At 40.1% G+C, this 15,732-nt stretch overlaps 1 protein-coding gene across 1 annotated transcript; it reads left to right on the top strand.

Annotated features, from left to right (window-relative positions):
- LOC306884144 (uncharacterized protein) lies at positions 1–14,887 on the top strand. The gene is made up of 3 exons (XM_079439838.1): positions 1–82; positions 394–519; positions 13,776–14,887. Exons 2-3 carry the CDS (start codon positions 435–437, stop codon positions 14,507–14,509), a joined length of 819 nt encoding a protein of 272 aa, XP_079295964.1. The 5' UTR covers positions 1–82; positions 394–434; the 3' UTR covers positions 14,510–14,887.
- Positions 14,888–15,732: the final 845 nt, after the last annotated feature.

The following is a 15,732-nucleotide window of genomic DNA, read 5'->3' as shown; positions in this document are numbered from 1 at the left end:
TCCTGCTTCTGTTGTGATTCGTCTGAAGAAAGGTTTGCGTTTGAACCATTAAACAGTGTTTACATTAGCGCAACTCGTTCAGGTAAGTTTGTAGTGTTTAAGAACTGTAGAACGAATGCTATATTATTGAATATATTGTAATGCTTTATCTAACATCAGTGCACGTTGTGTTTGTGAGTAAAGCGAGTAAGAAGTGCGTCTCATTTCGAGACATATATCGTAAATCAGTGTATCTTGAACACGAATCCAGTCTCTTACAAGCAGGAATGAGAGAAACTCAGAACCAGCTAATTTATGAAATGATTTCGTGAACACTAACATACAATCACAACTTCTCAAATGTTTCACTAAAGTCAGTGTTTCTGTTCATTATTCTGTTCCCAAACACGACAGAGAGCGGTGAAGCAGCAGATATCCAGGTTAATGGTGCAAAGATGGCGTTTATTAAAGAGGAGAGCGAAGAGCTGAAGATTGAAGAAGCGTTTCGAGTCAAACAAGAAGAAACTGACACACTAACAGGTTTGTTTTCATCTCAAAGCTGAACTCATCTGATCCTTATTAAAACCTCCACATTTACAGAAATGAATGCTATTTTTGAGGAATGTCACAAGTGGCCAAAAATGATTGTTGTTCTTTGATATGGGCCTTATTTATAAAGTGTGCGTGCGCTCAGATTTGATCTTAAATCCATGATGTTTTCTAGTTTGAGTGGTTCTGGCGATTCGAGCATGGCACTGCATCATTACATCACGTCTGTAAACATGAAGAAGTTTCCCAGCTATTTTCACGTGTGGTGATGCTGCAGGTGGAGGATCGTTTATAGCCTGATCTCACAACAGCTGGAGTAATTAAATGTATCATTTTGATGAAGGATTGTAATCCAGAAAGGATTATGTGTTTATGAATTGAATGGATTACACCAGATTTGTATTTTAATCACTGTCTTCACAAAGAAGCGTCTGAAGTAGGGGTGTGCGATATGACGATGTTTGATCGTGGACGATAAAAATGTCTCCACGATCTGCTTTTTAAGAAATATCGTAGTATCGCGCTACCGCGCACATTGTCAATTACAGTTCTGGTCTCCGTCTCTATATACTGTACAACACGACATACAGCAGTAGAGTTACTCTGACAGGACACTGCACTTATTCACGATCGCAAAAGTACATTATTTGCACACAAGCCTTGCTGGTTAAATGTTTAATTCGCGCGCTGGTCTGACGTGCGCTTGTTCTGAGTGCATACACCTGAAGCACGCACACTAAAACGCCTGTCTAACAGCGCCTGATTACTCAACTAAGTTATATTTTGCGCTAATACTGTCAAAACACACAAGGTTTACATACAGACTGAGTTGGTTATCTCTAAAATGAAAGTAAATAGTTAAGAGAGAAACGGATGCGTGCCTGTATATTAGATGCGTGCAGCTCTTAAAGGGACAGGACACTAAACATGCTGTCGACTGTCATTAAAGGGATAGTTCACCCTAAAATTGAATTTCTGTCATTATTTACTCAGTGGAAAACCAAACAGTTGCTGGTCCACATTGACTTTGATAGCAGGAAATAAAAATCCTATGGAAGTCACTGAGGACCAGCAACTGTTTGGTTTTCCACCTTCTTCAAAATAGCATTTATGTTCAGCAGAAGAAAGAAACTCATTCCGGTTTAAAACAACTTTTGAGTAAATGATGGTATAAAAATACAACATTATGACAGAATTGACAGACAGATGACAGAATATTTAGTTTTGGGGGAACTATTCATTTAACATTAACAAAACAACAAAACACAAAGAGAAAAATCACTCACTATTCTTGACTGAAAATCTTTAATACAGTTGCTTTAGGAATCAGTCTATCTAGTGTTTTATTTTTATATTTGTTCATTCAATTTCATTGAATGCTCTGCTAAATACACCTATTGTACCTGGAAATAAAGCACTGTTTGTTTTATTTGTATATTATGTGTATTTGTAATGTGTATCTTTGTTCTTATTTTTTAATAAGAAAGAGAAAATGATGACAAAGATTTTTTATCTTCGCCCACTTTGGCCTAAATATCTGCCATGCATCTTTGTGTTTCTAGTTTGGCTGTAATGCTCAGACAACTTGTAAAACCAAAATAGTAAAACTAACAAAGAATCGGGATAAAAATTGTGAATCGTGATATTTCTATAAAAAATCGTGATATGATATTTTTCCCATATCGCCCACCCCTAGTCTGAAGTCATGAAATTATTGTCTAGTTATCAACTATACGTTTGTCCTGTTTTATGTTCGAGGCTCTTTTTTTATGCAGGCCACTAATCACTTTTCATAATATAAGCTAAACAAGCCTGCACTGACAGCGATAATTAGGAGGTAAATACATATTTAGGTGGTGTAATATTATACAATGCCATTATTATATTAGGATATGATAATATAATCATATTAGATAGTATATTAACCTATGTTATTTAAATGACTAAAATAGCCTATAGACAATAATGAGCAATAAGAATTCACCACACTGCATGATGTGATGACAAATTCAAGCGCACAGCTTCACCTAATTAATTATTAATTTTAGTTATATCATTTGAATAAGAGAACAACACCAATAAACTTCTGGTAATATAAAAAAATGGTTTCGTTCATTACACCATAGATCGGATTTTTTTTTTTTGTCTTCAGGAAATGAGCAGACTAAATAGCACCACAGAAGCGATAGAAATGGCAAAACAAAAATGAAAAAATAATCAAAATTTTGAACAATTATGAGTAGCATTAGGTTAAAACATAAATATGACATCTTGATCGCTGTCAGATGCTGAGCCGACCCAGGACGCGTGACTTATCTCCTCACCATCAGACTCAGACTGCATCGCTCGTCGTATTTAGTGCTTCTTATGGCGCTTTTCCACTGCGTGGTACGGCTCGGTTTGCGTTTCCACTGCAGTTTAGTGCCACTTTTTAGGGCTGGGTATCAAGTTCGATACTTTTTAGGCACCGACCGTTATTGCCTCGATACCACAGAGTATCGAAAAACGTCTTGTCGTTCGCTACCAAATTTCGATACCTAAGGGGTTAATCTCGTCAACATCAGTGAGCCAATACTCCTGCAGCACTAGGTGTGTTTGACTAGAAGCGGTGCTGATTGATCAGCGTTTGACCTCCTCGAGAGCGATTCGAAAGCGTACGGAGCAGTCTGCTCTCTATATCGAGTGGTTTATTATACACAGACTGAAGCGCACGTGACGCTCGCAGTGATTTCAGCGTCTGCCAAATGAAGAAATAAACACATGAACAACAGCTCCAGACCTGCACTGAGAGTCACTTCATGAGCATTTTACCGTTTGATTCGAGTAAAACTAGCGTCATATCATATACACAGAACTGTAAGGTATTCATGGCAACCCGTCAAAATAAAGGTTTGGATTAACTTGGAAGACACTGCGGAAAAAATATATTAATATTGTTTAGCAGAATGTACATACTGCTACTACTAGGCTACTATTAAAATTAAAACTTTTTTTTTTAGTAATGATCACACATTTCTTCCATGTTTTAATTTTAATAGTAACCCCCTTTGTATGCCAAAATAAATAAACTGTGATTTTCAATAATTTAAAGATAAATGAAATTAATGTTTTATGCCTTCATTTGAAAACCAGATACAGAACACAGAATTTCTGAGGAAAAATAAAACATTTCATAAGGCTATTTTAAGAATAAATTTTGAATAAAAAGAATAAAAGTTGCATTCAGATAATTAGACATACAACACCAGAATTTAATAACAAAACACATGATGAAAGCAAATAAAACACCCACTTATGAAAGTGGATGAAGATTTTAAATTTCTTGACGTCTTTAACAACCTAGAATAAATGAATAGAAATGATGATTCTGTCTGAGCTATGCGTTTTAAAACGAGCATGCACGAGTGTAAACGTAGCCTAACAGATGTGTAAACTGAAAACTATTTGAGCTTTATTAAAACTATTTGCACTGATTTATTGTGTAATATATTTTGTTCCTTTGTGCCGTGGCTCAGGAGATGAGGCTTTGAGTCTGTATACATGTCAACAAGCTAGAGGTGGGCGATATGGGAAAAATATCATATCACGATTTTATCACGATTCTTTGTCATGTTGGTTTTACTATTTTGGTTTTACAAGTTGTCTGAGCATTACAGCCAAACTAGAAACACAAAGCCTTTCAAGGTAACAAAAAAAAAAAAAAAAGACATGGCAGATATTTAGGCCAAAGTGGGCGAAGATAAAAAAATCTTTGTCATCGTTTTCTTTCTTATTAAAAAATAAGAACAAAGATACACATAATATACAAATAAAACAAACAGTGCTTTATTTTTTGTTGAATGAACAAATAAAAATAAAACACTAGATAGACTGATTCCTAAAGCACCTGTATTAAAGATTTTCAGTCAAGAATAGTGAGTGATTTTTCTCTTTGTGTTTGTTTTTTCTAAGGTTAAAGGAATAGTGTCATCTGTCAGTCAATTCTGTCATAATGTTGTATTTTTATACCATCATTTACTCAAAAGTTGTTTTAAACCTGAATGAGTTTCTTTCTTCTGCTGAACATAAATGCTATTTTGAAGAAGGTGGAAAAGCAAGCAGTTTCTGGTCCTCAGTGACTTCCATAGGATTGTTCTTTCTATCAAAGTCAATGTAGACCAGCAACTGTTTGGTTACCCGCATTCTTCAAAATATCTTCTTTGGGTTCAGCACAAGAAATTAATAGAGGTTTGGGACAACATCTGAGTGAGTAAATAATGACAGAAATTAAATTTTAGGGTGAACTATCCCTTTAATGACAGTCGACAGCATGTTTAGTGTCCTGTCCCTTTAAGAGCTGCACACATCTAATATACAGACACGCATCCGTTTCTCTCTTAACTATTTACTTTCATTTTAGAGATAACCAACTGAGTCTGTAAGTAAACCTTGTGTGTTTTGACAGTATTAGCGCAAAAGATAAGTTAGTTGAGTAATCAGGCGCTGTTAGACAGGCTTTTTAGTGCGCGTGCTTCAGGTGTATGTGCTCAGAAAAAGCTCAGACCAGCGCGTGAATAAAACATTTAACCAGCAAGGCTTGTGTGCAAATAATGTACTTTTGCGATCGCGAATAAGTAGGGCTGTTGCGATAACCGCAATATCGCAATACCGCGCTATTGACGAACACAACCGCAGATGAATGCAACAACCGCAGCAACCGCGATATTTCCGTCTTTGAGCCGTCTTTTTCTTAAGGTTACACCCTTCTTGTTTTACACTTCGTGCATGTGTACTGAATATTAGTAATGATAACAATGTGTACCATGCTGATTTGTACAGAGGCTCAGTAAATTTACACTTAACAAGCCTAAACGGACAGCGAATGAGAGAGAGATCGACTGATCGCGTGCGATTACCTGCGTCTGTCCTTCAGGCTGAGTCATGTATATTTGTGAAAACAGGTTGTCATGTCCAAGGAAAGCAAAATCTGTCTTAGCATCGATGCATTGCTGGTCAGCTGAGCCTTTAAAAGTGGCGCTAAAAGTTAAAATGATTGCCACAGCGTGTTTCATTCCATCTCTCTTTGAATGAATCAGCATTTTTGAACGTGTAGTTGAATGAACGGTTTAAAGACTCACTCAAAGACGGTCTCTTGATGCCACCTTGTGGCGAAACAATGAAACTGAACTGACTCGCAGTCCACACGCAAATATCAACAGAAAACATATCTTGTCAGTCAGATTCGAGAATTAGAACTAACTGTATATAGGCTAACAATAGACTAGCGATTTTATTATCATGTTTTTGTTTTGTTATGTAGACCGTTATCTTGTCATTCTCTTCTATTTACTTCACTTTCTGTTTCAAAGCGATTTAGTTTCGGTTTCATTTGTTTCTGAATATGACCTCATTACATCGTAACACATACACACACAGATTTTATATATATATATGCTGTAATACCGCATACCGCGCTATTGAACCACTCAAAATTACCACAAGGGAAATTCCTTCACCGTGACAGCCCTACGAATAAGTGTAGTGTCCTGTCAGAGTAACTCTACTGCTGTATGTCGTGTTGTACAGTATATAGAGACGGAGACCAGAACTGTATTTGATATAATGTGTGCTGTAGCACGATACTACCATATTTCTTCAAAAGCAGATCGTGGAGACATTTTTATCGTCCACGATCAAACATCGTCATATCGCACACCCCTACAACAAGCTGAAAAAAAATAGTTTATTAAAACTGATTTCATAAAATTGGTATCGAAAAAGTATCGTTCAGGAACTGGTATCGAACTCAATGTATCTGTATCTATATATTGGAAATTTTTGAACGATACACAGCCCTACCGCTTTAGTGAGCGGGATTATTGACGTGTCGTTATAGTTGCGCCGCCTCTACTGCCATGACTCCTGAAAAACTTTTCAATTCTGCTTCGCTCCATCAAGCTTTCACTGGATCCGCTCCTCGGCTATCAACGAGAGGAAAATCTGTACTTCCTCAACAGACAACGAAACAGCCATTTTTAGTCGTTAAAAAAGGTGTGCCCATTCAAAACCGTTGCGTTCGATCCTTCGCTGGCTGTGCTGATTTAAGAGGGGTAAGTGCGGAGGTATCCGAGCTAGGCTAGCGGCCAACCCACACAAGCCAGCTATCCCCACCATCGTACTGGCAAACGTACACTCTTTGGACAATAAACTGGACTACATCTGACTACTTCGCTCTACTCAGAGGACTGTAAGTGTTTTTGTGTTTATGGAAACATGGCTTAACAACAGCGTACCGGACTGAGCCATACAGCTCGACCAGCTAACATGCTATCGAGCTGACAGAGCTCACGTTGAGGGAGGTAAGATCCGCGTGGCGGATGATGATGGTGCCGCGACGCGTGATCAATGATGCATGGTGCCGCGACGCTGTTGTGGTCTGCAAACACTGCTCACCCTTGGTGGAGTTTATGATTATTAAGTGCCGGCCGTTCTATCTACCGAGGGAATATACAGCCATACTGCTCGTGTGGTGTCCGCTTTCTTCTCTCAAGAATCACTCTTGAAGCCTTGGGGTTTTGATGCCAGAATTTAGATTTTATTATCAGAGACAATAAAACCGAGAGACGCTGCAGCGAAATCTCTCGACTGTCTGTTCGTTCATGCTTAAATACAGGTTTTGCCCCTAAGGCGTGTTCTATACATTTCCTATACCGTTATTGTTTGTTAGGAAACAGTCTCCATCTGTTTCCTAAAGCAGATAATAGGCCCCAATTTCTGTTACAAAAAAGGAAGAGGCCCTATCATGTCACAACAGGATGTGCAGCTTTACCTTACACCATACGTCTGCACATTCCATTGTTCTGCAGACCTCTAAACATGCAGGCAGATAGTTTTATAATAGTAGAATGACTTGATGCATAAATGGCTATATTCACATTGATTGCACTTGATTAATTTATATTTAGATTAATAAAACTCTTCGTCACTCGTCGCTGTATACATCCCTCCCAGCTCCAACAACAACAACAACAGGAGTGAGGCACTAAATGATCTGTACCAGCACACCAGTGAGCAGCAGACAGCCCACCCAGATGCTTTTCTCATCTTGGCTGGGGATTTCAACCACGCAGACTTAAAGAGTGTGTTCTCAAAAATACATCAACACATAGACTTTCCAACAAGGGGAAAAATATCCTAGACTTTGCTTACACCACCCAGAGAGGAGCTTACAAGGCCCTCCCCCACCTCGGAGCCTCAGACCACATCACTGTCATGCTAATGCCTGCATACAGACCGCTCGTTAAAGTCATCAAACCAATACACAAACAGATTCAAGTGTGGCCGGAAGGGTCGTCAGAGGCACTTCAAGACTGTTTTGACACCACTGACTGGAATATGTTTAAACAGGCTGCCACATACAACAACACTACAGACCTCCAAGAGTACTCAGAGACTGTCACTGCCTACATCACCAAGTGCATTGATGTAACGGTCATAAAGCCCATCACTGTCAGGGCCAACCAGAAGCCGTGGATAACAAGGGAGGTCTACAGACAGCTGAAGGCTCGGAACGCTGCCTTTAGAGCTGGAGATGAGGAGGGCCTGAAGACAGCTAGGGCCAACCTATCCCGCGGCATCAGAGAGGCCAAGAGACCGTACTCCAGGACAATAGCCCATCGTTTCAGCGACAGCAGAGACACTCGGAGCCTGTGGCAGGGGATACAGACCATTACGGATTACAAGCCCCCACCACAGACCTGTGACAGCACCATCCCCCTGCTGAACGAGCTGAATGCCTTCTTTGCTCGCTTTGAGGCACAAAACAGCACCACTGCACAGAAGACTCCACCTCCTCCCGGCGACCAGGTGATAACGCTGTCCCCGGACAGTGTGAGGAGATCCCTCAGCAGCATCAATGCACGCATAGCTCCGGGTCCTGACAACATTCCTGGGCGTGTACTGAGAGACTGTGCAGTGGAACTCACTGATGTCTTCACAGACATTTTTAACATCTCGTTAAATCAGGCCGTTGTCCCCACATGCTTCAAAGCTACCACCATCATTCCAGTCCCTAAGAAGTCATCTCCATCCTGCTTCAATGACTACCGTCCAGTCGCACTTACTCCAATTCTCATGAAGTGCTTTGAACGGCTAGTCATGCACCACATCAAGTCTGCCACCCCCCCCCCCCCCGGACCCCTTCCAATTTGCATATAGGTCCAACCGCTCAACCGAAGATGCCATCGCCACTGCCCTCCACCCAGCCCTCACACATCTGGACAAAAAAGACTCATATGTCAGGATGCTGTTCATAGACTTCAGTTCAGCATACAACACAATCATCCCTCAACAGCTCACACACAAACTGGTCCAGCTGGGGCTCAACACCTCTCTGTGCAACTGGCTGTTGGACTTCCTGACCGGGAGACCTCAGGCAGTACAGGTCGGCATTAACACATCCAGCACCATCACACTGAACACTGGGGCCCCCCAAGGATGTGTGCTGAGCCCCCTCCTCTTCACTCTGCTGACCCACGACTGCACACCGTCACACAACTCCAACCTTTTCATTAAGTTTGCGGATGACACGACTGTGGTGGGTCTCATTAGCAACAGAGATGAGACAAACTACAGGAGCGAGTTGAGCCGCCTGGCCGGGTGCACTGTAAAAAATATCTACTTGGTTCTACTTAAAATCATAAGTTAAGCAGCTGCCTCAAAATTTCAAGTAAAAACAAAATGGATTAATGATTTGTTTTAACTCATTATTTTGAGTCTTGTTAAGCTGTGAATTGCCTTCTGCAAGTCAACATGACTATACAATTATTGTTGTTTCAACTTTGCTATGCAAGTTCAAAATAAAGTGAACTCATTAATGAGCATTCTGTTCACTTATCCCCATTAGTGGGTTCAACTTAGTAATTTAAACTAAGTAATGTCTTTGAATTAGGGTATCAAGTTAAGATGATCTAAAAGAATGTCTTGTTTTAACTTAATTATAAAAACACAAATTTGAGTACAAAACTTTTTTTTTTTTTATTAAAACCAATGTTAAGCCAATACAAGCTATACATAAACACTTCAATCATGAAATCATCTCAAACTTGTAATCAATACTTTTTTCCGTACCAAACTTCAGCTGGGTGTGGGTCACATAATGAGGCTAAGATAAATAGAAGGGTTGTGTGTGAGCTTACACTATGAGGGGGTATCCCAAGCAGACTCCACAAGTATTTCTTAGTGTGTGTGTATAGAAGGTGGATGATGGGAAGTGTTTCCTGCAGTTGTCTGCACTGCCTGTTGTCAACCAAGTAGTTGGTCATGCTGAATGTAGGCTAGATAGACCAATAGACACATACAGCAGTATAGATCTATATTCAGCACCTCCAAAAACAAAAAAACAAATCACAGCCTGTCATCTAAATTGTTAATCATTGTTATTGGTGTGTGACCTAATGAGATTAAGTTGACTGATGATTACTGCAGGAAACATCTCACCTTCTATATGCACGTGCACACCCCTCTGCTTGTCATATGCCCATTAGGTCACCCAAAGCTGTACTGAACACTATTCAGATTCACCCAATAGAAAATACATTCCTTTAAAAGCATTAGATTTTTTCCTTACAACACTGAAATATCGAACAGGTTTTAAAATGTAAACATTTAAAAAACCTTTTAACATTAATCTCACAGATCCAGCTAACTTATACCAAAAGCCGTGCTGAACCCCAAACACAAACAATCTAAAACTTCAGACTGCAGCTGGTTGTTTTTAAATATTTGAAACTTGAATACAGTATACTTTGACCCCATTATTTGAACAATATTCAGCATTAAATGTTTTCAGCCCAACAAAAGTAAATGTATCAAGTCCAACAAAAAAAAAAAAACAGGGCTCCTCTCCTGTTTGCTTAAGTGCTTTTTCCTTCAATTTTGGTATGCATGTCAACAGAAACAAATGAAAAAAAATTATTCCAATCCTATTCTCGGGTGGGGCATGGTTTACAAATTATATCTCAGGTTTTTGTTTGGGATGCCGTGGACTCTGGCAGAGGCTTGATCTGGTTTGATCTTCATCACTACCCTCTGAAGGAACTCAAAGGAATACTTCATGGCTCGTGGATACTCAAGGTTAACGCAGTAGATGATCCCCAAAAGCATGGCAAAGCTGGATGGCACATCCTTGAAGTTGTGAAGCACAACAGTCTCCTCAACCACAACTGCCACATTGAAGACCTCACGTGGAAAGGCATCCTGGTTGTCACCTTCATAGCCTATCAACAGGCCAAGTTGCATCCCCTCCATGGCTGCAGCCAGAGTCTCACCATGGGCCTTGAAAAGCAGAAAAAAAAATAGTGTGAATGTTTGGGTCAAGAAGTACATGCTCTGCAAAGCTATTTAAGTCTCAGTGATCATAAACCTTGTTTTCAGGCTAATAAAATAGTCTTCTTGGGCTTTCAGTTGTGAGTGTGTGCATGTTTGTAGGTGCAATATTGGAAGGTTACTGCAAGGGTGAAAACTTCAGTGTCCTCTCAGATCTGGGAAAGTGTATGTTGCACTGGGTCCTCTCCCTATCACTATTCTACCCCTCCTTTCTCCTCCCCCAACATTGCTCTACCCCTCCCTCCTCCCATTACCACTATTCCACCCAACCCTCATCCTCCCCATCACTATTCTGCCCCTCACTCCTCCCTGCATCATCACTATTTTGCTGCCACAGGACTTTATCAACACCCATGAGTGTATCTAATCCAATCTCTTTGTTAAAGGTTGTGTGTGTGTGTGGTGTAGTGAGGTGAGTGGGGTGTGTGTGTGTGTGTGTGTGCGCACAAGTGTATATGTGGGTGGGTGCTTTCGTATATAGGCTGTTATGCATGACAGAAAAAGGTCTTACGTCACACATCCTGATGATGTCTGATGGCTCTTCTCTTAGGTAGTGTGGCAGACCCAGCAGAGCAGCAATCCTTCTCCTTTCGTTTACTCGTCTACTCGCGTCTTTCTTCAGACAGTCCAAAATGGCTTTCAGTGCAGGCTTCTTTGCCAACTTGGTCGCAGCTTCGTACACTTCCAGCAGTCTTCGTGCCAGGTCATCAAGTCCATCGAGGAACGACTCGAGAAGATCTATGCTTACGACTCTTTTGAACTCTGCCCGAACCTGAGAAGACAAAAAGGTTAAGAAATTAGAAAAAAGATTTTCAAAGCATAGTCACAATTTAGTAAGCTAAGGTTGTCTGTTGTCAAAGGCTTTCATCCACTCAGTAATACTAAACACAATCCTCTCACTTATCTGTATGCACATTCACGCCGCCATTCGGACTAAAAAAAAAAACATTTCTGAACGGACCACAGTACAGTATCAGACATCTCTCTAGTACTTCCTGGAGGGAAGCTCATACATTGATATCCAGTCATTGGATTAAGTGATTAATCTTAGGCCGAGTGTTGTCTATTGTTATACCTGTCTCTCACAGAACATGGCCGGCCATCTAGCTATGACATCCCCAATGAGAGCTTGGAGAACGTGGCAGACATCAGCTCATCTATCTGCTGGTGATCTGGGTCTTTTTTCAGCACTTCCACCTTGCACAAGCACAAAGGACACATAATAAGACAAAATAGTAGGCTTCACAGACACAAAAGCAAAGTGTAGGTAGTTAGTATAATATAGGCAGGTATGTATGCAGTAATATTAGACAGGTATGATGTGTATGTGTGATGTGCATGTGTGTATGTACCTCCTTAACCCTTTGCTTTTCTTCCATGTCTTCATCACTTAGTCCTTCAGGGGGATCTGGACAGTAGCGGACCTCGCCCTTCTTTGACTTCTTCATACGTGGTCCCTTGGCTTCTTCTTTTCTTTTGTTGACCCTCACCTCTGGGCATCCAGCTGCACTTAACTTCTGTCGATAGTTTCCGAGCTTAAACTTCAGGCTGTGGAACCAGCCGTACCAACCGTTTCCAGACCCTGGCTCTTTTAGACTGGGATGTTTCTCCACAAGCGCTTTGGCAACATTCTCATAGTGTTGCCTCTCAGGATAAGGACTAATCTTTGCCATGCTGTCTGCAAGTGTGTCCAGAATATCAGTTTTCATACCTTTAGGAATCACCAGCACAGATCCATCTTTTGCATATCTTCCATTTGCTTCTTGCAGCGTGAGTTCAAAATCATGTGAGAACTCTGGAATCGGGAAGGGCTCAGGCCAGTGCTGGGAGTCAGAAAAGCTTTAGATTTCAGATAAATGCTGTTCTTTTGAACTTACTATTCAAAGAATTTTGAAAATAAATTGTACACCACTGTTTGCAACATTGATAATAATAAATGAATGTTTCTTGAGCATCAAATCATCATATTAGAATGATTTCTGAAGGATCAGGTGACACTGAAGACTGGAGTAATGATGCTGAAAATACAGCTGTGCATCACAGAACTAAATGACATTTTAAAATATATTAAAATAGAAAACAGCTGTTTTAAATTGGAATAATATTTCACAATATTACTGGTTTTGTTTGTATTTTTAATCAAATAAATGCAGCCTTGGTGAGCAGGAGATACTTCTTTTAAAAACATAAAAAATCTGACTGACCCCAAACTTTTAAACGTTAGTGTATTTGGCCTTGACATTCGGTCTATCAGAAATGGTGTTTTCTACAACAGTTTACAATGAAAACTGGTATCGTCTCAGATAAAGCTTTATCAACCGTCTCTGACTGAACTAAAAGACTGAACTGCTAGTTTTCTAGCTAACGTTAACGGTCGCTGAAATGTGCCTCGCTTAAATGACATCACAGTTGTTGCACATATCAAAAGGTAACGATAGCTAACGTTAATCACGTTATTGGCTTCATCAACGCACATTCTTAATATCTACAAAACACGAACACTTACCAAAAGCGAACTTGTTCATGCAACACGACTCATCTTGTCTGACGGAAAAATGAGGCACCCGGCCGATTGAAGTTCGTTTGCTTGCTGGCGCGTAAACTTGTTCGTCTCGAGGCCTGACTTCGTCGGTAGTCCCCCCGCGCAAAGAGCTGTCCTCCACTCAATCGCAACACGCCAAAGACTTGTACCCCACTCAACTTAAAATGGCAAGTTCATTCAAGCACCTGGAATTTGTGATTCATTGAAGTAACTTATGAACCTACATTGGAAGATTTAAAACTCAAACAATTGAGTTGAAATTTCATAACACATTATTTTAAGTCTGAGTTAATGACATATATAAGTTATCATAACTTTTTGATCAGATAATTTTTTACAGTGTGGTGCAGTGACAACAATCTCTCTCTGAATGTGGAGAAGACGAAGGAGATTGTTGTTGACTTCAGGAGAGTACACACTCAGCATGCCCCTCTGACCATCAACGGTGCGACTGTGGAGAGAGTGAGCAGCACCAAGTTCCTGGGTGTGCACATCACAGAGGACCTCTCCTGGACTAACAACACTGTAGCACTGGCCAAGAAAGCACAGCAGCGTCTCTACTTCCTCCGCAAACTCAGAAGAGCCAGAGCCCCGACCCCCATCATGTGCACCTTCTACAGAGGCACCATCGAGAGCATCCTAACTAGCTGCATCACTGTGTGGTATGGCGCTTACAACGCATCCTGCCGCAAGTCACTTCAGCGAATAGTGAGAGCAGCTGAGAAGATCATTGGTGTCTCTCTCCCCTCCCTCCAGGACATCTACAGCACCCGTCTCACCCGCAAAGCCCTCCGCATTGCAGGTGATCCCACCCACCCGACACACAGCTTCTTCAGTCTGCTGCCATCAGGGAGGAGACTGCGGAGTCTCCAGGCGAGGACCAGCAGACTGAAGGACAGCTTCATACATCAGGCTGTCAGGAAGCGGAACTCCCTCCTGCCCCCCCCCCCCCCTCTTTTACCTCTTTTACCCCATGCAACACTGAACTTTGATACTACAACCCCCCCCAAGGTGCTGGTCACAGTTTTGTCACTTGTGCAGCATTGGACTGATCACTACCTCATCCAGCATTGACTGCAAACTACCTCTTCGGATAGTCTGATAAAAAAGACTGTTCTCCTGTCACTTTATCAGACTGATAACCTCTTCTTGCACTACACACATCTTCACAGTTTTGTTTTATTTAACTGGGTTGCACTCTATCTGCCATGTGCCTTATGCCATTTTATCTATCTATCTCTTTCTTTATTTTTTTACAATGTCCTCATTTGTATATTTGTATAGTTGTATGTACATATGTTTAAACTGTATTTATCTGTATTTGAACGTCTACTGTCAGTGTCTTATGTTAACTGTATGCACCAAGGGTCTGAGAGTAACGCAATTTCTATTCTCTGTATGTATGTACTGTATGTGGAAGAATTGACAATAAAGCAGACTTGACTTGACTTTTATAGTACAAGGCATGAGTGAGTCTATGGCTACAAAATCATATCATAGGCTACTATAAAATCATACATACGAGGCTATATGACTACAAAATCATAGTTGGGTTTTTCCCAAACTGTAATTCCAGACTACAATGTTTTGAAATCGAGTAAAACATTTTGAATATGATAATCAATTGTATTTAAATTTTCTTACGGCGCGATGTTTTCATGCGCCAAATAAAACAATACAAGTAATATAATACAATAATTAGTTTCTCAGATATAAAATGTCTTTTTTGTTTGTTTGTGATAGTACAAAGCATGCATGAGTCTATAATTTTTATTTTATTTGTTTTATTATATTGAATCGGGTACCTGAAACACAGATGAATCCTGATGACTTTGTTCAAACTGTTTTCCTCTGAGAGCGCTGTACCAACATCAGATGTTCAATTACACTGATATTCTATGGTAAAACAAGATCTGATGACACAACAGTCAATCAATATATTGTTATATACAGTCACAAATCAATATATTGTTTTCTGTGAATGAGTAAGCAGACATAATTGATTAACAATTTTCACATAATTGTTTAGTAAATATTCTAGCCTACAATACTGATTACTCAAAAGTCTTATTCAGGACTATTTAGTGTGGGTTTTATGGCCTTATTTCAACTACATTTTTTCCCATAACTTACTAACCACGCATAATATTTTTTTTCTAAAAAATGCAAACATGTACATCCATCTTGGTCACATATTATTGTAGCACAGTTTGTGCTGAATACAAAAAATATAGTATGTTATAAGTAGCTGAAATAAGCACAAATATCAGGACATATCAAAACATCTCAAGGGCCCC

This window comes from Barbus barbus (genome assembly GCF_936440315.1).
Source record: "Barbus barbus genome assembly, chromosome: 18".
Taxonomy (NCBI): Eukaryota; Metazoa; Chordata; class Actinopteri; order Cypriniformes; family Cyprinidae; genus Barbus; species Barbus barbus.
This window is presented reverse-complemented; position numbering and strand designations above follow the sequence as displayed.

Excerpts from the sequence above, each read along its gene's own strand:
- LOC306884144 (XM_079439838.1), top strand. The coding sequence starts at position 435 with ATGGCGTTTATTAAAGAGGAGAGCGAAGAGCTGAAGATTGAAGAAGCG. Across the intron at positions 520-13,775 it reads AGAAACTGACACACTAACAG|TGTGGTGCAGTGACAACAAT; the intron begins GTTTGTTTTCAT and ends AATTTTTTACAG.